General features: G+C 34.3%; 4 protein-coding genes across 5 annotated transcripts; 1 reads left to right on the forward strand and 3 right to left on the reverse strand.

Annotated features, from left to right (window-relative positions):
* Nucleotides 1–32: 32 nt before the first annotated feature.
* On the forward strand, nucleotides 33–3,005 carry LOC115878944. Of its 2 annotated transcripts, none has more exons than XM_030895551.1 (2): nucleotides 33–2,259; nucleotides 2,750–3,005. In XM_030895551.1, the coding sequence occupies exons 1-2, from the start codon at nucleotides 2,091–2,093 to the stop codon at nucleotides 2,944–2,946; spliced, it is 366 nt and encodes a 121-aa protein (XP_030751411.1). In that variant the 5' UTR covers nucleotides 33–2,090; the 3' UTR covers nucleotides 2,947–3,005. The 2 variants fall into 2 exon arrangements, with proteins under 2 accessions (XP_030751411.1, XP_030751412.1); XM_030895552.1 differs by having other exon boundaries at nucleotides 2,753–3,005.
* A 50-nt stretch (nucleotides 3,006–3,055) lies between these two features.
* Nucleotides 3,056–6,371, reverse strand: LOC115878919 (protein ANTAGONIST OF LIKE HETEROCHROMATIN PROTEIN 1-like). Its single transcript, XM_030895529.1, has 4 exons — nucleotides 6,166–6,371; nucleotides 3,912–4,146; nucleotides 3,508–3,839; nucleotides 3,056–3,437 (listed from the first exon to the last, which is right to left on the reverse strand). The coding sequence occupies exons 1-4, from the start codon at nucleotides 6,369–6,371 to the stop codon at nucleotides 3,056–3,058; spliced, it is 1,155 nt and encodes a 384-aa protein (XP_030751389.1).
* A 4,712-nt stretch (nucleotides 6,372–11,083) lies between these two features.
* LOC115878921 (52 kDa repressor of the inhibitor of the protein kinase-like) lies at nucleotides 11,084–11,764 on the reverse strand. The gene has a single exon (XM_030895530.1). It carries the CDS (start codon nucleotides 11,762–11,764, stop codon nucleotides 11,084–11,086), a length of 681 nt encoding a protein of 226 aa, XP_030751390.1.
* A 9-nt stretch (nucleotides 11,765–11,773) lies between these two features.
* Nucleotides 11,774–12,907, reverse strand: LOC115878922 (zinc finger MYM-type protein 1-like). The gene has a single exon (XM_030895531.1). The coding sequence runs from the start codon at nucleotides 12,905–12,907 to the stop codon at nucleotides 11,774–11,776; it is 1,134 nt and encodes a 377-aa protein (XP_030751391.1).
* Nucleotides 12,908–22,382: the final 9,475 nt, after the last annotated feature.

The following is a 22,382-nucleotide window of genomic DNA, read 5'->3' on the forward strand; positions in this document are numbered from 1 at the left end:
AAATCATTTATAACACGACATCTTAAATTTTTTAACACTGGCAATCAAAAACTACATAATACATAACAATACAACCCAAGCCCACAGAAAACAATTCAGCCCTTAGTAGTAAGTAAACGGGAACAAAATGTGAAAAAAAAACAAAACAAACTCAATACATATAATTCAGTAGGTATATTATGTTCTAAGAGGGAAGAGTCATTAGCATATTTTTAAGTTTACTTTTAAAGCTATGTTTTTGTAAGACTTTCAGACAACCGTTATAAAGTTTAAAAACACCGTTATAAAGTTTAAAAACCTGGTAAGAGAAACATCGCGTAAACAAAGCGGTCTTGTATAGTGGCGGAGAGAGAAGTCCCCTAAATCTTAAATTCAACGTATGAACATCCTCTCTAAACATTATCTTATTGGTTAGATAGGGAGGGGATCCACTTATTATGATCATATGAAACAAAACCATCGAGTGTAGCTCCCGTCTCTTAACCATATTCAACCACCCGGCACACACGAATTTCGAATTCGGTCGAATTTATTAAAATCTTGGCATAAATAGAATTACATGTTATGGTTTATTAAAAGTTTAAAAATCTTACATAATTTATTTAAATTTATTCATTAAATTTAATATTTTTCAAATTTAACAAAATTCTATTATACAGGGTGATGAAAACGATAGTCAACATTACTCAAAAAAACAAATACATTTGGCAATCACCACAGGGCAAATTAATTTAAATTCAAACCAAATATTACGTGGCCAATGAATAAAGTCTTTAAAGGAGTACACTATAAGCTATTCTTGTACCATGACTATAAGTAAAAATACTCAAAAAAATGTTTTTGCACCATAAACGAATAGTACTAGAGACTCATTTAATCGAGTCAATAATCAAAGCCCCACATCAAAGATGTGGGGCCACTGTAGCCAGTCGACTTATTCCATACCCGCCAAATTCAAAAGTTATTGGACCTGTTTACAATTGCCTCTGTTTACCATTACCCCAACTAGCCCTACCTGTTCATATCTTCATATCTCGGCAAAACATTTTCATCAATACATTTATGAGCTCCAAATATAGGGCATTGTAATTCACTCCCAGGTTTTACGCGACATTTTATTTAAACTCAACTCCGAATACTTAAGCTAAGTTCATATAGCAACGAATCACGAAATACGAATCACGAACTTTAACGCCATTGGTCAGATTTATTGGGGAGAAAGTTGAGAAGTGTCTTATTTAAGTTTTTAAGAATTCGTAAAATTTAAAATCTAGGGGGCGGGAAACTTGAACTCATTTCAAGATTTTCCGATATTCGTGACGAATTTGGCCTTAATTTGACAGTTTGCAGATTAACAATATTAACATTTTAGGTTAGGTTACTGTTGACTGTTGATTATTTGTTATTTGTGATGTCTGAATTTGATGTAAGTAATTAATAGTATTATAATATTCAATTATTAATATTATACTAGGTATTTATAGGATAGGTAATTTATTTTTTGCCGACTTTTTTAAGTAAATTATTTATTTTCATATCAGCAAAATTTTTAGTACCAAGTTGAGTGCGGGGAATGTGGGGAAACCTTAACTTTGAAAGAATTTGAAAAACACACTTGTGCAGAAACTCAGGAGTCTCTGTCGTCGCAATCCATACAGATTGAAAATGAATCCCAAACAGAATTAGTAACTGACAAAAACTTTGTTGGAAAATTAGCAGAGGCTGTCCAAGCGAGGCCAGCATTGTGGGATCATACCCTGCCTCTGAAGCAAAGAGGCAAAGATATAAGAGAAAGATTATGGATGGAGGTTTATAATGAATTGGGAGGAAAATTAACTCTAGAAAACCTAATTAAAAAATTTACTTACGAGACACTTTCTTAAAACATTTGAAGTATGTATGTACAAATCTTGGAAACTTTTTTTGGCCACGACTGTGCCTTTTAACGATTTTATCAGTTAGGTAATTGCGACACATAATTAATGTCTTAATTTAACTATTGCAGAACTTACACCCCTTCAGGCTCGGGAACAAATGAGAAAAAGCAATGGAAATATTTCGACAATTTTCTTTTCCTGGCTGGAAAAAATATGCCGAAAATTACAACATCGAATATCTGTGCGAATACTATTGAAGTAGGAACTACAGATAATAATAAAACAAAGGACTTTATTCCGTCAAGAAGTGTATCATCCAGTGATAATGACCTGTACCTGTCATCACCTGCATCCAAGCGCAAAAAAAGAAATGCCAGAGAAAGTAAGTTATGCTAAACTCATGATTAAGCAATCATAATATGCATGGCATGACTATTTTTAAATAAAAAATGTATATACCTATGTGGCGGATTCGTCTCTCCAAAAAAATTCTTTATGGGTATTTCACAAATTTGTATTACTGTAAACATAATTTCTGACAAGCAGCGTCCGTTTAGGTTTAACGCAGCAGTGTTTACAAAAAATAACTATTTTATTTTGTAGATTTTCTTGCAGTGCAGTGGCGAAATACCCATAAAGAATATTTTTAAATACCGTATGATCGAATAAAAACGGCGTCCAGTTGGCTTGGAAATGACGATCGATGACATTTTCCATATAAACTTACATATAAAATGACAGCGATCTTCATTTCATAGCCATCGCTGACGCCGTTTTTATTCGATCATACGGTACTTACAGGTCAAAGAGAGGAACAATAATATCCAATAATTATATCCAAATTTATGTATTTTAATATGCTTTATTTTTAGCAGACACAGAAGATATGTTGCTAAATATTGTGAAGGAACCTCTTCCAACCTTTCCCCCTCAACCACAACTCTCCCCAGCCCTGATGACAGTTCAATCTGTATTGGAGAAATTGCCTGCAGGAAGGCGGATGAAACTAGAATTGCAATTTATTAACAAAGTGTATTCTGAATATGCAGAGTTTGTTGAAACTGAATAAATACTACCTATTTTTAAGTGGCGTTTATTAGCACAAAATAAGTATTAAAAATACAACTGCAAAACAAAGTTAATAAGATAAATATGCATGTAAAATATTTTAAATACACTTATTTAGTCCATTGAGGAGGTATGGGTGCAATATTCACAAAATAATCTGTAAGTAAGGAGCGAATACTAGCTGCTCTTTGACTATATGAATTTCCCCCGAATCTCTCTGTTCGGCTTAATGCGGTTCCTACAACAGTCCTCCATTCCCCTTCTATAACTTCACCAGCTTCATTCTCCTGATCTACATAACTTGAAGGACAGTATTTGTTATTCTCAGATTTTCCTGCATCACTTTTTTTTAAAAAGTTATGCAAACAGACAAGTGCTGCAATCATTTTTGCAATTGTTTCTAATTTTGCTATTATGGGCCTTTCCAAAATCCTCCACTTTGAAACGAGGATTCCGAATGTATTTTCAATCACCCTTCTTGCTCGGCTTAACCTAAATTATTAAGTACATTAGTATAATGTAGATGTTAGCTTCTACACAATTTTTTAAAACTTAATAATACCTGTAATTAAATATCCTTTTTTCTTGTGGGAGGAAGTTCCCTGGATATGGCCGCATTAAATTGGTTCCAAATGGAAATGCTGCATCCCCTATTATATAATAGGGAATTGGTTGTACATCATTTGTAAGTCTTCTTGGAGGAGGCAAGTCAAGTGAATTGGAAAAAAGTTGTTTTCCAAAGTTGTTGTTTCGGAAAACCCCTCCATCGCTTTGCCTACCTTTTGCACCTATATCTATGACTGTAAAACAATAATTGGCATCGCAAATTGCCAACAATATGAGGCTGAAGAAGTCCTTGTAGTTATAATAATCCGATCCAGTGTTTGGAGGTGCCTATAAAAAAAATAAACAGCAATAAAGTATATAGGTACAATTTAAATGATAAATAATATAAACTATAATTACTTGTATTCTGACATGTTTCCCATCAATTGCCCCCAAACAGTTGGGAAAATTCCACTTCATCTCAAAATCTGTTGCTATCTTGAGCCATTTTTCCTTGTCGGGAATTGGTAAATATTCTTTGTTAAAAGATATCCAAAGAGCTGAACATGTACTTTTGATTATATTTGATACAGTGCTTAATCCCAATCTATAATTATAAGATAAGCTCTTCATGCTAGAGCCAGCAGCCAAATATCTAAAAATAAAATATGATGATAGAAAGAAGGTGTGGTGGTACTGTACCAACAAATAATATTTAGGAGATTAGTGCTAAAGTAGTATCACCTAAGAGTAACAGATAACATCTCTGGTGGAGAAATTGGCTCTCGGGTATGGTAAGTTTTTGTTGTATATGGAGAAATCTTGTCCACAAGGAAATCGAATTCTTGGACGGACATTCTATGGTAGTTCCTAAATTTCTTCTCATCATTTACCCTCATTTCTTGCACCAAATTATGAAATGCTCCTTGCGACCGTCATTGCTTAAAGATTTCGCAGACACCAACAGATCTATTATTTTTTTGTCGCATCTTCTTAAGCAACAAGTAAACTGCTATTACACGTCTGCGTCTATATCGCCAATAAAGTACGTTCTCGTTCATGTTAAAAATTTAAATTTTATTTATTTTGCAAAAAATGCAAGCAAAATTCAATAAAGCAAAAAAAATATAAACACAGAATATAAATAGAACCCTTCTCCTTTTCTAACCTCAAACGCAAGGCAACACTGGAACACTGCCTAGTGAAAAATTGGAAATCCCTAGAAACGCCAACGAATTTCGTTTTCGTATGAACAATGATGATTTCAATTTTTACGACTTTGCAAAAACAACAATTCGTGATTCGTTGCTATATGAACTTACCTTTACACGTCGCACGATCTTCAAAATAACACTGATAAACATAGACAAGAGATATACTAATAGCCCGGCAACTCCCATTACATGCCCGGTGCAATGAACAGCGCCTCTGGCGATTGTAGTGAAACTAAAGGGGAGCGGAGGGGAAAGGGAATAGGGAATTTTAATTATTTATTATTTTAGTTTAGATCAATTGTTAAAGAAATTTCGAGTATATTTAGAAATATATCCGAAATATCCTTTAACAATTGAACTAAACTGTTTAAATATGGAAGTTAATAACACATACTAATTGAAAAAAAGTTTATAGTCATATTAAATATTAACATTATACAAAAATAAACTTAGTAATTAAAAAGGAAAAAATATTCATATAAATGCCTATAAATACAATCATAAATACTCTTTAAATCTATATTATAACAGTATATAATAACATAAAATTAATGATTAAATAAATAAGGTAGGGGAAAGGGATCGAATATCGATCACTTAACAGATATTTGAAGACAAAAGCAATAATTTCAAAAAATAGTATGATTTTCTGTATGGAACTTAAACTTTATTCATTTTACAACATAATAACATAAACAAATCCTCTGTATTTCGATTAGGCAAATGTGAAAAATATAAAATACAAACTATAACTTGATCGATATTATCCACCTATGGTCGGTTAATATCGATCATGTAGAAGGGAAATGTCGATCATAGGAGGATAATATCGATCAATGTCTATTCACATTCTATACACGAATCCAAGTCTTCTGGCTGAGATACCGCAGTACAGGCAGCATGAAGCCAAGTACCACATGATCTGCACCGCCACCACAGTTCATCTGTCCTTCCAGTCTCTACGCATATTGGACATAAATCGTTCTAGGATTTTTTTTACATTTAGAGGTGTTTAAAGCAAGCCAATTTTCCACGCACCAATTAGAGATAATATCAAGATCGGTCTGCAGACGTATGCAGTCATCCTTACACCGGACGACACTAAAAATCTTCAGATCATCTGCAAATAAAAGCGAACATCTCTTTAATTGGGTCACTATATCGTTTATGTATATTGAAAATATCAGTGGTGCCAAACAGCTGCCCTGCGGTGCACCGCTAGTGACTATAAAGGGACACGATCTGTGACCATTATATTCAACATATTGCTTGCGTACATTGCGCACATATGAGGAAAAGAACTTTATTAATTTATTATCAAATCCCATTTGTGACATTTTTTCTGCCATAATCCCATGGTCCGTCTTATCAAAGATACATCAACAGAATAATTTGCAAAAATAGGAAAGAGCTAAAGAAGGAAAATCGATTGGGACCGGAAAAGGTTAGTAGATACTAACCCATTTTCTTTCTTTAGCTCTTTCCCTTCCCTCCTGAATGAGGAGAGCAAAGAATTAATTTTTAACTTTACTATATCAATAGGAGTCCCAATATACTTGGCGATTTCATTCCAGGCATCTTGCTTTTTATTTTTGTTGTAATGAAATTTGTGTGTAGATGCCATATTTCTGGCTTCAACTTGTAGAACTCTATTAACTGTAAACATTTTTCATTGTCCCGCTCCATTATTATTATTGCCTTTAAATAAAATACGTTCACTTGTAAACGGAAACAGAATTGATCAAAAACTCGAACCGTATGCTGTGAAAGCGTTTCCACTAAATGCGCACAAACAGCGAATAACTTTGATGCACCGACGTCGACCGGAACACAAACAAATGATTGCAAATGTGCGTGAACACCGTCTCCACCAAGCAAATTTTGAGACTAAAAATGTTCGCTAACAATCTCAAACATTTTGCGCGCTTGGTCGAATCCCACCTTAAGAACGCGGGCAACATTACTGCTAAAAATTTGTGCAGCCACAGAAACTTTCATTTTTCTCGTGTTTTTAATATGCTGTATCGTTAAATTTTTGCATAATTTGTAATCATACTCTTCAGTTTCTTCAACTTCGAACAATTTAACGATGTGTTCTGGTCTTCTCCATTTAAATTGAATATCATATTTGAAGAAATTATTCCGAATGCCTTTAAGAAGGTGTGGAGGGTCAAACAGTGGCACTATTTCTTGGTCATTAATCAAGATGCCAAACAATTTATTTTCTATGCCTTGTCTTAGGAAAATGGCGTTGGTGTCTTCATATAATTTTTTGAACGCAGCAACATTAGATGTGCCTTGATCGCATATCAGCGTTTTAACTCTGAGCCCTGTGCTCTGGCATGCTAATACGACCTCTTTAATAGATCTGACCAATGTGTCAGTCTTCATGCCACCTTCATTAAAAAAATAGGCTAAGGGCTATTTCCATTTGCGACACAATCCCCTAGCCATAAACACCATTACTCTATCCCCAATAACTGGCTTTCTCTCTGACCCTCCATTATCCTGAAATCCTTCAATAATATCCAGACCCTTATTCAACTGTAGTGTACAATCAAGTGACATTTCATCAAATATAATGCTACACAGTCTCTCATTTTCGTTCATTTTGGAAACTTTGGTCTTGAGTGATTCCATGATAGCTGGATTTATTCCTGTATAAAAAGGGATCTTATGTAAGAGAGCGGTAAGGGTCTTTCTAGACGGAGCTGCAAAAATTTATTAACAATTTTGTTTTTGAAAATCACAGACACCTATTGGAAGATTAAACTGGTTAAATCAAAATCGCCTTCAAATGTATGCAGATGTTAGTAACTTTTTTTAACTTTTTCAAGTATTAGACAAGCTATACTTAAAAAATAGTGATTGTTTGTTTTTTTAATAATTTTCTCTATATTGCAGAGTATAACTGCAAAAGGGGCTGCTGTTCAGAACTGTTGGGGGTTCATTGATGGCACCGCTCGAGCTGTTTGTCGATCCACAGAGGATCAAGAAGAATATTACTCTGGACATAAGCGATTACATTGTATAAAATACCAGTCTGTGGTTTGTCCCGATGGTATTACTGCAAGTCTTACTGGTGTATTTCCTGGCAGACGTCATGATGGCTGGTATATTCAGGGAATCTGGCCTTTATGAACAGTTAGAAGCAAACACAAAGTTTCTAGATGAAATGCATTTTGTTATTTTTGGCGACCAAGCATATGGTATCAGAGAGCTACTTCTATGTCCATATCCAGGAAGAGGGATCAATGAAGCCCAACAAAATTTTAATACCAGTATGTCTGTAGTATGTATACTGTTGTTTGTCGTATGCTTCTAAGTACTCCATACCTTGCCTTTGTGCATTTATTTTCCTTTTACGTGACCTCACAGTACCTAACAGCAAAATATTAGTAAAATCTCTTAATATCGTATGATCGAATAAAAACGGCGTCAGCGATGGCTATGAAATGAAGATCGCTGTCATTTTATATGTAAACTTATATGGGAAATATCATCGATTGTCATTTCATAGCCATCGCTGACGCCGAAAAAACTCTTTCTGCACATGCGCAAACTAAAATTTTCAGTTCCTAATTTTTTTTTCTTTGGCAGCGTTCTTAAAAGTGTTTAGTTCAAAAAAAAATTGTAAATTCTAATTCTTTTAATTTGATTTTCACTCTTTCTGGTAAATTACATACTTCCCTTGCCTCGTTGGCAGTTTCCTCCAATTTGCCGTCTGGTATTAAATGTGGAAACTGCTCATATAATGGAGAAAGGGAAGTAGGTTTTACTAGCAAAAAGCTTGAATCTAATAATTGTAAATTTTCAAATTGTGGGGAATTTTTGAACCTACTTTTAATTTGTAAGCACATCTCTACATAATAGTAAGTAAATATAATTGTTATAAAAATTAGTCAGATTTTCATTAGACATACTTCTTTAGTAATATAGAGTTTTTTGACCTAAATAAATATCATTATTTGGCAGGTACTTTTTTCCAAGTACACATTTTGGGGATTTATCACAAAAATATTAACAGAATTGGCATATTAATTTTTATAAGTAGTTTTTAGGATAGTTTTAAATAGAGAATAAATTCTTTCATATAATAAATGAATTTGGGGTCTCAGATTGAAATTATATGTTAAGCTTGTTTACTAAGGATAAAATGTACGACAAAAACGTAAGATATAATTAAATTTCAGGTGTGTTAAATTTATATAAAATTTGCCTTGGCCTTTCGAATTCCTTTTCTTCTACCACCTCACTAATGAAATATAACTTTACAGCTTGCCATTGTTCCAAAACTCGGTTGACTACAATCTAAAAATTAAACAACAAAAAACATTATTTAAATACGACTTAAATACTTTAATTATGATTTTACCTAATGAAAGCCGTCTTGTTTGAATGAGACGTAAGAGTTTGTGGGGTTTCAAGTCAACAAACCCTTGGAATTCTGTATACACTGCAAGTCTTTTTGTACTTCTCAATATGTAATTATATATATCTTGAATAAATTCTAAAGTGGTATTTTTTTGAGGCATCTGATGCACACAAATGCAGTGAACGGCATATACATGCAATAACAAAAATATCTGGATTAACCTTTTCTTTTAGCTTAGCTTGCATGTCACCCAAGTGCCCCATCATAACAGAAGCGTTATCTGCACCGAAACCAATAACATTGTGAGCAATTTGAAAGAGCTTTCTGCACTACAGTTTTCCACTTCTAGAAGCGCAATCAGTAAGTCTTAAGAAGTTTGGTTCATATTCACAAAGCGGCACAAAACAGCTAAACACTTTTTTATGGAGATGTCTGTTGTTTCATCTATAATAATGGAAAATTTTTTGCATTTTAATTGTTCCACAAGTTCATTTTCTCCCTCAATTTGCAGAAGTTTTATTATGTGTGTAGTTTTAGTTCTAGCACATGTTATATTTTTTACTATTTGGGAGTCTGGGATACATGAGACTAAAAGTTTAGGAACATGATCGATTATTAACATTGGACTGCTATTATTTATATTTATTGGACTGCATTATGCTCAGCTATTAAAACCATACTTAACTTGTACTCAGCTTCCCTAGCTGGTACAGTCAATCTGCTCCTTTCTGAAGATTCCTTAAGCCGTCATTCAATATTTCCTGCATTTGAAACCTTTTGGCATTTTTTATATGAATTTATTTTTTCTCATGCCTTGACAAATGAGCTACCCTCAATCGTGTGGTTACATACACGGCATATTTCCTCTCCACTATTAAATAATTTGACCCATGGAAACTGTGTGATCCATTCTTGTTTAAATTTGTGTTCATAGTTCTTTTTGGTTTTCTACAAAAACATTAAAGAAAATGCTACAAATATGTGTATTTCAACTTTCTAGAATAAAACTTTCATAGCATAAACTGTTTTTGGAATACCTTGGAACTTATTAACAAAAAAGAATATTTTACATTTACCTGTGGAGATTTATCCCTACATTCCCAACTGCAAGACGCTGCAGTGGATTCAGGTTTCGGTGTACCCTTAGATAGAGACAGTGTTCCCAACTCTCAAAAATTTATCTCCCTAAAAATCTAAAACGCTCGCATCAAAAATCCCCAAAATATCCCTAAAAACCTAAAAAATATCTCGAAAAAAACCCTAAAAATATAAATAATAATAAATAAACAATTTGTTGTGTTTTAAGTGGTTGACCTTGAAACGTCTGATCACAGCAATGTAGCCAACTGTTCGAAACTTTCCATTAAAGCAATATCAAACCTTTTTAAATCAACTAACATCCCCACAACTGTTATCCAAGATTCGGTGATTAAAATAAATAAATTATTTTGTTTTATTTATACTTTCCTATTAATTTTGAAAAATAGCAGTAGCGGTTTTATCTCCTCTTTGGTAGCGGTATTCCATTGAAATTTTATCCCTAAAAATATCCCCAAAAAATTTTACTCCCTAAAAAAATCCCCATATAGATTTTTTCTCCCCAAATTTAGGGATAAAATCCCGGAGTTGGTAACACTGGATAGAGATATTACTTCATAAAATATTCCTGTTTTTTTTTGTCGAGGTAGGAGGCTGAGAAATTCTGCGCTCTGGCTCTGTTTCATTGTTTTTTTATCACAAACCTATTAAATTAAAATCATTAATTATAGCAAGACCGACAAAATAATAGGTATAGACTATTTATACAGGGTGTCTCAAAAAACATGTGCCATCTCTCGTGGAGAGATTCCTCACGTAAAAACAGGGCCGTATCTAGACCAAAATTTCGGGGGGGGTTCAAAAGCTACTAGGAAAAAAGCATAATAAAAAAATCGCTTTGGGCTACACTCAAATTTTAATTGAAAATAAAATTTTAAAAAAGTAACAGGTAAAAATCATGAATTTTAAAGGATAAACTGCACGTTTCTAGTCTTTTCCCTGGAAAAACGATTGACTACCTCTTCTATATCAACATTTATTTCTCTATGTACGCTTAATAGAGCAAGTCCTGTCAATCGCTCCTGACCTGTAGAGTTACGTAGGAAGTCCTTCAATCGTCTTAGGGTTGAAAAGGACCTTTCTGGTGTAGCTGTTGACACTGGTAGAGTTGCTAGGATCTTCAATAAAATGTATATATTTGGATATATACACTGGTTACACTCCGATATCGTTTCGATGGCGTTTTTAGGTCGGTCGACTGCAATTAGCTGCTTCCATTTCTGCCGCCACAAATCTAGTTCTGCCGCTAAAGTGTCATAGTCCAAAAATTGTTTGTATAGGGAAAGGTCCTCTAGGTCCACTTTGTGTACAACACATACATTTGGTAATAAGCAATGTAGAGAGGACAATGATTTTTTGTGCTTCGCAAATCGTTCAGTCAACTGATGTATGAAATCGTCCAAAAAAGGAATTGCAACTGTAATTCGAAAATATTCCTCTGGGCTCGCTACCATAATGTTAGAACGATTTTTCTGATGTGCAACTATTCTCGGAATTTGAATATGCTCTTGTGCATCTATTGATTTTAATAGTTTTTCGGCTTTTTCAAAAATGTTGCTGAACACTTGATCTATGTTATCTCTCATACTTTTAAGTTAACTTAAAACAGTATCAACATGTTCCGTTGCTGAAAAGAGATCGATGTTAACTGTCTGAAGAATTCTGCATAAAGGTAGGGTATACGCGAATAAAGTAGTTGCGGTTAACATGCTGATAATAAAGTCACTGGTCATAATGGCATGATGTAACTGTGTAGCCTTTGAGGACGTCTCTATATCTTTCACTACTTGTAGTTCTTCCAGTGTTTCAACAATAGGCTTGAAAATTTCTGTGAACCTAATTAATCCGTCGTGATTTTCCACCCATCGAGTTTCACACATGGTTGTCAACTTCTTCCATTTATTATCAGGGGCATGTTCTTTAATTTTATTTTGTAGAATATCAGTCCGCTTTGCTGACATTTTTATGAAGATTGCAACGGATTTGATGGTTCCAATACAATTTCTGACGCTTTGGACATTGCAGCAGTGAGCCAGAGCTAAATTTAGAGAATGTGCACTACAATGCACGTATAATGCTGCTGGGTGTTTTTCTCTTATTATTGCTTGTACGCCTTTAAAGCTGCCGCTCATGGCTGCAGCCCCATCATAACCTTGCCCAACCAAATAAGTACAATCTATCTTGAGTTCTTCTAAACACTCTAACATTACCGTCGCTAAATCATTCCCAGTTGTACTATGAACTTGCACAAATTGTAGAAAATCTTCACGCATAATATAGACTGGATTGCCGTTCTGCTCATTGGAGTCAATGTACCTCACACAAAGGGATAACTGCTCGATCCGGGAAATATCCGTAGTCTCATCCATCAAAATTGAAAAATATTTGGATTTATTTATTCTGGAAACAATTTGTTCTTGTATCATTTTTCCGCAAATTTGAATTATATTATTTTGAATGATTGGACTTATATACATGGCATTTAAAGATTGACCTTCAATGTGCTCAATCAAATCTTTATCCCCACATGATAGGCGCATACGCAGTAATGCCCGGAAATTCCCATCATTATAAACAGGCTCTATGGAATTTAAAGTCAATGGACCAGAATCGTTAGTTCCACGTAGAGCCAACTCTTGGCATCCACAGAGTATAATAGTCTTGATTATAGGTTTTAATTTTTTTCTATTGTCCGCTATTTGTTTTGCACGACTAGAGTCAAGTTGCATCACAATATCTGGGGCCGATCTGTTAAAGTGGCTACAAAATTATCAGCGAAGACGGTACTCTTCTTATGATAGTCAGTATTACTATGATGCACGAATGTCTCTATGGCGTCCTTCCAGTTATTGAAGGGTTTTACAACCAAGGCAAACAACTTTTGGTGACTACCTTTGCCACTAAATTCAGACGCAAATATTGCGCAGTACTTACACACTGCACCTTGATCACCATGAGCAGTGTAACTAAGCCACGGAAAACGTTTTAGCCAACCTATTTGAAATTTTAGGTTCCTTTTCTTTGAAACAGGAAAATTATATTTTTCATCTGGAACCCACGGAGAGGTCAAAAGTCTAAATTTTACTCCGTTATCTAGTTTTTCAGTAAAACAGCAGCCGATATCTGAATTATCAAATTTGGTTTGATTCCTTGTATTTACTTCTATCAGAGTCTGAATAGAATTTGGTGCAACTTCTAAAGCGGGAGTATCTGTACAAATTGCTTGGCTAGAACTAGCAGCTTCTTCGGTAGATTCAGAAGAAATTTTGCTTTTTTTACAAAAAAAATCCGTCAGTGAACTCTGGACATTACGTTTTGCCATTTTAAATTCTACAAGCAATAAAAGTGCGCTATTAGGAAAATATAAAATATTTGGCTTTGCATCATTGTACAGTGGCGGCTGCTGCTGAATTGGTATAATGAGAAATTTAAGTAAAAACGTATAAAGTAAAAATTCATATTAAACTGAATATCGACATCGAACATCGACATCATCTGCCGATAATGTACTCGTTAGGTTACACGAGAGAAACAAAGACAGTAGATTAGAACTATAGTTAAACTAACGCTTCGTCCTACGTGCGAGACCAAAGCGCGCGATTTGGGCGGTGAGAGCGACGCGTATTTATCAAATAACGTTTTCTTAAGCCGCGAACGCATACGGCCGCATCGCTTAGAACGAACGAATTCGGGAAATGTATACGTAGCAACGAACGCATACATTCGCGTGCGGTTACGTTCGCTGACTTGGCGGTACTTCAAAGGGAATACTACCGCACGCAAACAGATGTATGATGCGTTCACTAGGTGTGTACGTAACAGCGAACAGCGAAAAAATACTTCAAACAAAATCACGGCATGTGTGCGGATTTGGTCGACCTATGCGTTCGCTAGGTGTGTACGCGGCTTTACGAAGCTGACCTAGGTAGGAGAGTCGCGCGACTGAAGCGGCATCGCAGGCAATTTAAATATGTCGCGCTAGTCGCGCTCATCGCCCTCTGTTGTCGCACGCGTCGCTCGTTCGCTTTTGTCGCCCACGTAGGACGAAGCCTAAAACTACCTGAAACTATACCCATACTATCAAGAATGTACATATTACCTCACAAACGGCAAAAACCATAAAACAAAATACCAATTCACTCACCTTCTATGAATAGCAGAACAATAACAAACGTTAGTCGCGTTAATGACCAGCAAAACACACAACATTCAAAATTTTGACCTTGTCAAACTTTTGCTGTTTTAAACACTTGAAAGTTGAAAGTCGAAAATGACATTTGCTGTCAAAGTGGAAAAGTGAAGTTAGGGCATAGAGAAAGTAATAAAAAGAGAGATGCAGATTGCATAGTAAAAATTGGAATCGCATTCACTAGCGCTGCTGTGACAACAGGACAAACTAATTTAAAAAAATTTGGCGAATGCGCCGGAGAATATATATAAGCTTGCTTTACTTTATTTGAAACTTTTATTGAAGTTTGACTTTATCTTCTTCTTCGTTGACTTTATCTTCTTCTTCTTCTTTTTTTCTTTCGTTCTTACTTACTTAATGATCATTACTTTTTAAAAATTTTCGGCCATAATTTGGGGGGGGGGGGGTTGAACCCCCAAACCCCCCCCAGATACGGCCGTGCGTAAAAATAAGATTTACTTTTCATATTATCATAGGTCCGATTCTGCTTTGTTTCGTAGCTGCAAGGTGTTTAAGTCTTAATAATCTTTCGATTTATTATAATTTTCTTCCAAGTACTTTTAGCGATTCGAATGAAATTTTGAGGGTAAAAGTTACTATAAATGCGACACATTTTAAAGCTAAAAAAGTGTCGACATATTCACCAGGGACGTGCATATGGGTTATCACTGGAATATTTTTCTAAAAAAACATATACGCCACTGACCTTTTTTTCTAATTTTAGCAAAATAGTGTAAACAATTTAATGCCGATTAAAAGTTGTCTCTTGATATTTTGTCGATTTCGACCTCCTTGATGAGATAAACGCAATTTTATTAATTTGCCTTGATCCAAGTCTAATAACAACCTTTAAAAAAAATTAATATCAGTAACTTGCGAAAGTTTTAAATAACTACTTGTTGATTCCTCATTACAAAATATGAAAAAAAATTCCTTTAAACATGGGTATGGAAATGCATAGTTTTAGAGATACAAAAAGTTAAAACTTTTTAAATTAGTTTTTTTTAATTATCTTAAATATACCATTTCATTTTATTTCAAATTGCTGTAGGTTGGACTAATAGTAATAATATTTAATAATAATTAAAATATATAATTTATTAATTTTATTTTTATTTTAATTTTATTAATTGCGATTAATAAAATTGCGTTTGGTTTGGAGACCGAATTTGACAAGGAGACCGAATTTGACAAAATATCAAGAGATAACTTTTAATTGGCATTAAACGGTCTACGAAATTTTGATATCAAAACAAAAAAGTCAGTAGCGCACATGTTTTTTTCTGAAAAATATTTTCGTGATAACCCATATGGAATCACTAAAAGTACTTGGAAAAAAATTATAATAAATCGAAAGATCATTAAGACTTTAACCAAACCAAACACCCTGTAGCTACAAAAAAAAGTAGAATCGGACCTATGTTGATATGAAAAATCAATCTTATTTTTACGTGAGGAATCTCTCCACGAGAGATGGCACATGTTTTTTGAAACACCCTGTATACTTAACCATAATCAATAAAAAATAATACGTACTTATCCTTTTAGCACTGTAACAAATCACCAGTTACTCGAACAGGCAGAACAGGCTACCCAAAAATTGAAAAAAATTATGCCACTACTAACTACTAAGCACAATAAATATTGGTTTATCGTTGTACTAGTCTGTGACTCCCAATCCCCAAAACAAAGCGCGCATCAGTCAAAGTCACGATATACGCAACTAAAGATAGGATGTTGCGCAGGAAGTGGGCGGTCCTTAATTTGACGTTTACGTCACTCAGAGTTGTTCAGATTTTCGGCTTAGCGGTGTATTTTTTGCTGTTTGTTCGATCTTTTAAATTATTTTTATAGATTTTTAATAGACTATATTTAAATATTAACAAACAATTTTTTTTTAAATATTAAGCGATTAAAATGCGGTGTGCAGTTGTGGGATGTAATTCCGACAATCAGTCTAAACGGAATCCGTGCAAAGACGTTAATTTTTTTAGTTTCCCTAAAGATGCCAACCTCAGCAAGAATTGGTTACATTTAACCAAAAGGAAAGACAACGTTAATTTAAAAAACGCTGTGATTTGTTCAAAGCATTTCTGTGAAAGTGGCTATAAGGTTAATTTCAAACATATCCTTTCGAATTATTTCCCTAAAAATTATCGTGGACTCAAAGATGATGCAATTTTGATCTACTAACCTACACAAAATTTACCCTAATCCCAAAGAGTTTCATTATTTACACCGACAACATCAACATCTTTAAATCGAAGAAAAATCGCCATAGAAAAAAGGCAAGGAGCTCAACTCATTGAAGAGATGGTGACCAAAGACACGTAAGTTTTTAAAATTTTGAATGCATCTGTTTAAATAAGTTTTTCAAGTTTAATAATAATAAAATTGAAATATGTTTTTTTGTAAAATATTGTGTATTTTGTATAAACAATATTGTAAAATATTTTGGTATGATAGGGGCGAAGAAATGACTGAGCCGAGACCCGAACCAGAAATAATTATTGATGGGGAAGGTTAAAGTGTAGATTGTAATATGGTGGTGGAGCCGTGTAATACTTCTGAAATAGGGTGATGGTTGTTGTTAAATAGGCTGCATGATTTAAATTTATCAATCTGTATATTTTACCATTCTTTTTGTATTACATTTATTAGAGTTCAAACAAATGAAGATATCGTCGGTCTCCGCATGTAGTGGCGTAACTGACATTTTAAGTATACATTTTTCAGGGGAGCCAAAAAAGGAAAATGGTACCATTTTAATTAGCTGTCCAGCAAAATTTATAACATTGGTGCCAATAATTATTTTTTTAATTGCTCAATAGTTATGCTTTCCATAGGCACTACTAAGAGAGTGTAATCATTTTCCATTTTGATGAAAAAAAAAATTTTAGACAGCTACGCCTCTACGTGAAAAAGTTTTTTAAAAAAATTGTTTGTTACGCCAAAATAGTAAAATTTAGTTATGTTTCTATGTGGTCACTTTTTGTTTCTTTTTACGCCAAAAGTCTCCTTGTAGTTATTTTTGCCCTTTTTCATATTTAGCATTTTGTCATTTTTTATTAATAGATTCCTAAAATCGATAATAATAATTAGAAACTAGAATTTGCTACAGGTGCTTTTACTGCTTTATTATATTTTTTTTGTACAGATTAATACAACTTAGAGCCTACTTACATTATTTATGGTTTGGTCATCTTCATTCTGTTTTACAATATCTTCAAGAACATTTTGTTTTAGACCCCGAACTCCTTGCTTACTATTTTTAATTTTCACTGCAATTTTACTTAAAACAATATCATCTGAGGAAGAGTCACTGTAGGAGGCTATCTTCTCCATGTCCAAAACCGTTCCATAATACCACTTGTTTGCTCGTTTCATAAGCACTTGACAACCAATTTTAAACGGAATATTCGTTATAATCGTTTTTAAATCTTTTGATGGCACTACATTTGTTGTATTATCGTCCCATAGAACCAACACGTCCATTTTTAGCCAAAAAGCAAATAATTTTGCAGCACTTTTAAACAAACCGGTAAACGGCCAATAAATAGATAAATAAATATTTATAGGTAAATATTTGAAATTTAAATTAAAATATTTATTTATTTATGTTTCATTGCTAAAAATTCAGTAAATTAACTATAAATTTTATTAAAAACACAATTAAATCGTATACTAACAATGAAAATGTAGTATCCCAGTCGATCGCAGTGCCTCTGCTGTCAAACCGAGGAAGCTGCTTAAAAGTGGGGACAGAAATTTCAAATTTGCCCATTGCCGATAAATCTCCTTTTTTAAGCCCTCCATAGCCAAAACTAAATTAAATTTTAGCAAAATGGTTCCGTCTATACGTATAATAATATTTGAGGTTATAGAACACCTTAAAATGCATGTTTTACCAGAGCCAATCAAAATTTTTAATTTTGTAAGATACGCCACTACGTGCGGAGACCGACGATATGAATGACCTTGAACGTAAATTGTTGGATGTAACAAGGGAGAATAAAAAAATTGAAACATGAGCTTGCTGGGTTTAAACGAATGTTCACCGAATATCAAATTAAGAAAATGGACAGCCAAAAGAGGATTCAGTGGTCAGTATCTCAAGTGCCATATCAATGTACAGTGTAGGCCCTACAGCATACAGGCTTAACCTGAAAAGGGGTGTTATAAACTTTCTTTGTAAAAATAGTTAATGTTTAGCATCTTTATTTTTTAATTTCTTGTGTTGAAATATACAAATTTGTCCACTCCTATATAAGAAATGCATTTTTGAAAAAAATAATCAATGTACCTACAAACTACCTAAATAAAACAACTCATTAAAAAAACAATATATTGTTGTGTTAATTAAATCCAGTAGGTGCCAATTATGTTATTTTCTTACACCTGTTCCGCCAAAATTGTGACAAAAACCTTACAAAAATTCACAGATTTTGCAACATACGCAACCATCATAGGCGTATTGAAAATATCAGATACAAGTCGGCGGTTGTCGACAATCACCTGTTTTTTTGTTAACGTTAAACTTGTTTTTCTCTTGTTTCTCGAGTTTATTATTTCACTTAAAAATGTTATCCATTATTGTACGAGACAGAATTGTTGGTAATTATGCAGTATAGGTGTTTTAATGATTTCTCAAAAATTCTTTTTTTACATGACTCTAGAGACCAAATACAACACAAATCCGTGTGCGCACGTTGAAAAATTTTTTTAGATAATTTATAATGTACATATTTATTATGAAAAAATTGATACTTACGGGATGGGGAGTAAAAAGGGGTGTTTGGGCGGGGTACTGCAGAAGGTCGCCGGGAGACACTGAAATCCTCTTCCACGTCACTAAGGACACTAAATCACTATAAAAATGTGCTAAAAAAATGTTAAAATATGGCAAATTTCAAAGTAATAAATTCAAAACAACATTTCGTCCGCCATTAACTATTTCATACGTCATATGACGTTTTAATGCAATGTTGCCAAACTTCCTAAGAAAAGAGGTAAAATTATTTCTAAAAATCTGATGTTAAGCGATGGACGTTTTCCTTGTCCTTAGAAAACAACATTTTTTACAACGTATTTGACGACAAATTCGACGGCAAGGGAAACGAAGGTAAAATATTTTGAGAAATGTCATGTAAAACGATGGACGTTTCCCTTGCCCTTACTTCGCATTTCACTAAACATTTATACAAGAATTAATTACCGGCGTCTAATGAGCGCTTCTGCGCCGAACTAAGTCACTCCGTCTAAGTCTCTTAAGTCACTCTTATACGTCCGTTAAGGTCACATATTTGACCTTCAACTATGTCATAAGCGTTATATCTGCTACGTATATTGACGCCTTCTTCACCTTGTAGTGACCAATAGGTATACAGATCTGACAATTTTTCTACACTTGCTGACCGTGCAGTGCCTATTCATCCACAAAAATGAAGTTTGGTTAGGTTTATTATGTCCGGAGAAACACCATTTTGGAAACAAAAAGTAGCTATATAGCAACGGTCAGCATAATGTAATCCAGAAAATAAAATTTTTCTACGCAATAATTCATTAATACGCACAGGCACACTATTTAAAATGTCACAAAAAAATCCACGCGCGCATTGTTTCTCTAGACGGCACTTTTAACAAGTACGTACTAGTTATGAGAAACTAAAGCTACAGCCTACTGTTTCACGCCCTACTCTCTCTCGGCGCCCTACTATTCTTTCTCTGTTTCTGTGTGAAAAAAAAAGACGTTTACAATGAATTCATAAAATTATGAAAAATTATTTCAACTTACCCAAAATTTCAGCGAAGTGCACCAACAACAGTCACGTAGTCAATAGTAATTAAAAAAAAACTGAAAATGTTAAAAAAACACTAAACAACAAACACTGTAACAAATCACAAAAATGATGGGCGACTATCCGGTTGGAGGATACACGCGGCCGATTTCCATAAGGGAAATTATGGACATGTCAGTGCCGGAGAAACGCCTTTTGAAGAGGAACTCCGCCAAGTACCATATAGCGTTCTCTTCTCCCATACTTGGGAATACCTCCTCTGACATTCCTCCAGGTTCTCTCTATATTTTGTGTATGGATGCGGGGGTCTTGGGGGTCCACAAAGTTCAGGGAATGATTTACTTTATGGTGTTCAAACCCTTCATGTTCCAGTGTGTCGTAAGACTTCCAACAGTCAGAAACAATGGTTGTTCCAGGCAAAATCCATTGAATGATAACTGCAAGGAGGGTCGCAGCTGTACGATTTTGCCCTGGAACTAAAAAGACCTTCTTGGTTTCGCGTTCAAAACCCCCGAAGAACCATTGTCCTTCGATGATCCGGCCCCTATTGTATTTCCTCTTTCCGAATTTCGCCTCATCAATCTCTACAATTCTTCCAACCCCACCAAGCGGAATAGACGTTCTGGTGCACCAATTGATGCATATCTCGCGACAAAATGAGGACCAGTGTACGATGGTGTGTGCTGAACAAAAAAGTTCCCTTATTATGAAGCTTTGTCGCGAAAATGACATCTTTTTCCACAGCACTGTCATGTACAGAATGTTTTCCAATTTCAGCTTCGACAACGCAAACCAAGTGCCTCTTTTGCCACTCTGTCGAAATCTACACTTTCTCACACGTCTGTCTACTCGGTAACGTCGTTGGCACGTAAATTGTAGTGTCTCTCTGTTGATTTCCACTTGTCTGTGGCACGTTGGATATTCTGTGTATCTAGAATAACATCGTGCCCAAATAACATGTCCATCGTGTCCTGCCTACTGGCCAAGAGAACTATAAACACGCGAAGTGTAAAGTGGCACACGTTACACACCATTTTCGCCAAAAATATAGAGTTTTCTTAAAAGGCCCGTTAACTCGATTAAAAAATGAAATACTCACAGCACTAAGATTTTATGCCACTGGTTCATATCAGCGCTGTGTGGGTCAGGAATATTATAGCGGGCTGAGCCAGACTGCCGTACACCGATGTGTTCACGAGGTTACGGATGCGTTAGAATGTTTGATGTTAGTTAGATGCGAAATAGAGCTGGAAATATATTTCCTTACCCATTATGCAAAATGAGAGAAATTTCATAAAACATCAAATAATGGATTTCCGAAGGTTATGGGATTTATAGATTGGTTTCATGTGGCTATTTTAAAACCCAGTGCAAATGAGCAGATGTACATCAACAGAAAAGGATACCATATTATATTTGAAGATGATCCAGATAATGTACCAAATAATGACCCAGCAAGACAAAGAAATGTAGATCATGCAGAGGGAGCTAGGCGGCGTAATGATATTGTAAATAGATATTTCTTAATTTAAATTTTCATTAAAAACTACAATAACAATGCTTGTTTCAAAGTGGTTATTAGATTGCTTTACATAAATAAGTGTTTGCTAGAATTAACAAATGAGGGGTTCAAGGCTGAAGTGAACCAAGTCCATAAGAGGCGATTTCGTGAAAACCGCAGTTAAAGTTTTTTGTAAAAAAATATACAAAATGTTTCATTTAATTTGTGGCATTATATTTCAAAATGTTTAGATATCTTTAACTTAAATATTTGTAGTAGTTTCTAAATGATTAAATTGTTTTGGTTCACTTTTCCAGTGAACAATTTGGTAAAATATGAAATTTAAAAAATAAATAACTTTAGAAAAAAACAAATTTTATTTGCAACATTAAGGTATATCAACTTGAAAAGTAAAGATTACAGCTAGGGTTAACTAATTATCTTCATCGTTGAAAATAATTTCGTCTTCAGCGAGTTCTGTTGGTTGAGTGGCACTCCTCGTAGAACTTACTTGAGGTAAGTTTTTAAAATATCCATGGTGTAGAGGGGGAATATAAGGAAGATCAGCCATATCTTTCTTTTTGGCATTAGTTACAGGTCGTTGTGAAGTATAAAGACAATCTTGCTACACGCAATTCAATGATTTTATTTTTTGTTTCGCACCACCAGTTTTCTCCACGTCTATTATAATACGAAAGGGCGAAAAGTCATTTAAA

The sequence above is a fragment of the Sitophilus oryzae genome, unplaced genomic scaffold (assembly GCF_002938485.1).
Source record: "Sitophilus oryzae breed Bouriz unplaced genomic scaffold, Soryzae_2.0 scaffold_1536_pilon_pilon, whole genome shotgun sequence".
In the NCBI taxonomy this organism is placed as follows: domain Eukaryota; kingdom Metazoa; phylum Arthropoda; class Insecta; order Coleoptera; family Curculionidae; genus Sitophilus; species Sitophilus oryzae.

Excerpts from the sequence above, each read along its gene's own strand:
- LOC115878944 (XM_030895551.1), top strand. The coding sequence starts at position 2,091 with ATGCCGAAAATTACAACATCGAATATCTGTGCGAATACTATTGAAGTA. Across the intron at positions 2,260-2,749 it reads AAAAAGAAATGCCAGAGAAA|CAGACACAGAAGATATGTTG; the intron begins GTAAGTTATGCT and ends CTTTATTTTTAG.
- LOC115878919 (XM_030895529.1), bottom strand. The coding sequence starts at position 6,371 with ATGTTTACAGTTAATAGAGTTCTACAAGTTGAAGCCAGAAATATGGCA. Across the intron at positions 3,840-3,911 it reads GGAAACATGTCAGAATACAA|GCACCTCCAAACACTGGATC; the intron begins GTAATTATAGTT and ends TTTTTTTTATAG. Across the intron at positions 3,438-3,507 it reads AAAAGGATATTTAATTACAG|GTTAAGCCGAGCAAGAAGGG; the intron begins GTATTATTAAGT and ends TTAATAATTTAG.
- LOC115878921 (XM_030895530.1), bottom strand. The coding sequence starts at position 11,764 with ATGAGAGATAACATAGATCAAGTGTTCAGCAACATTTTTGAAAAAGCC.
- LOC115878922 (XM_030895531.1), bottom strand. The coding sequence starts at position 12,907 with ATGCAACTTGACTCTAGTCGTGCAAAACAAATAGCGGACAATAGAAAA.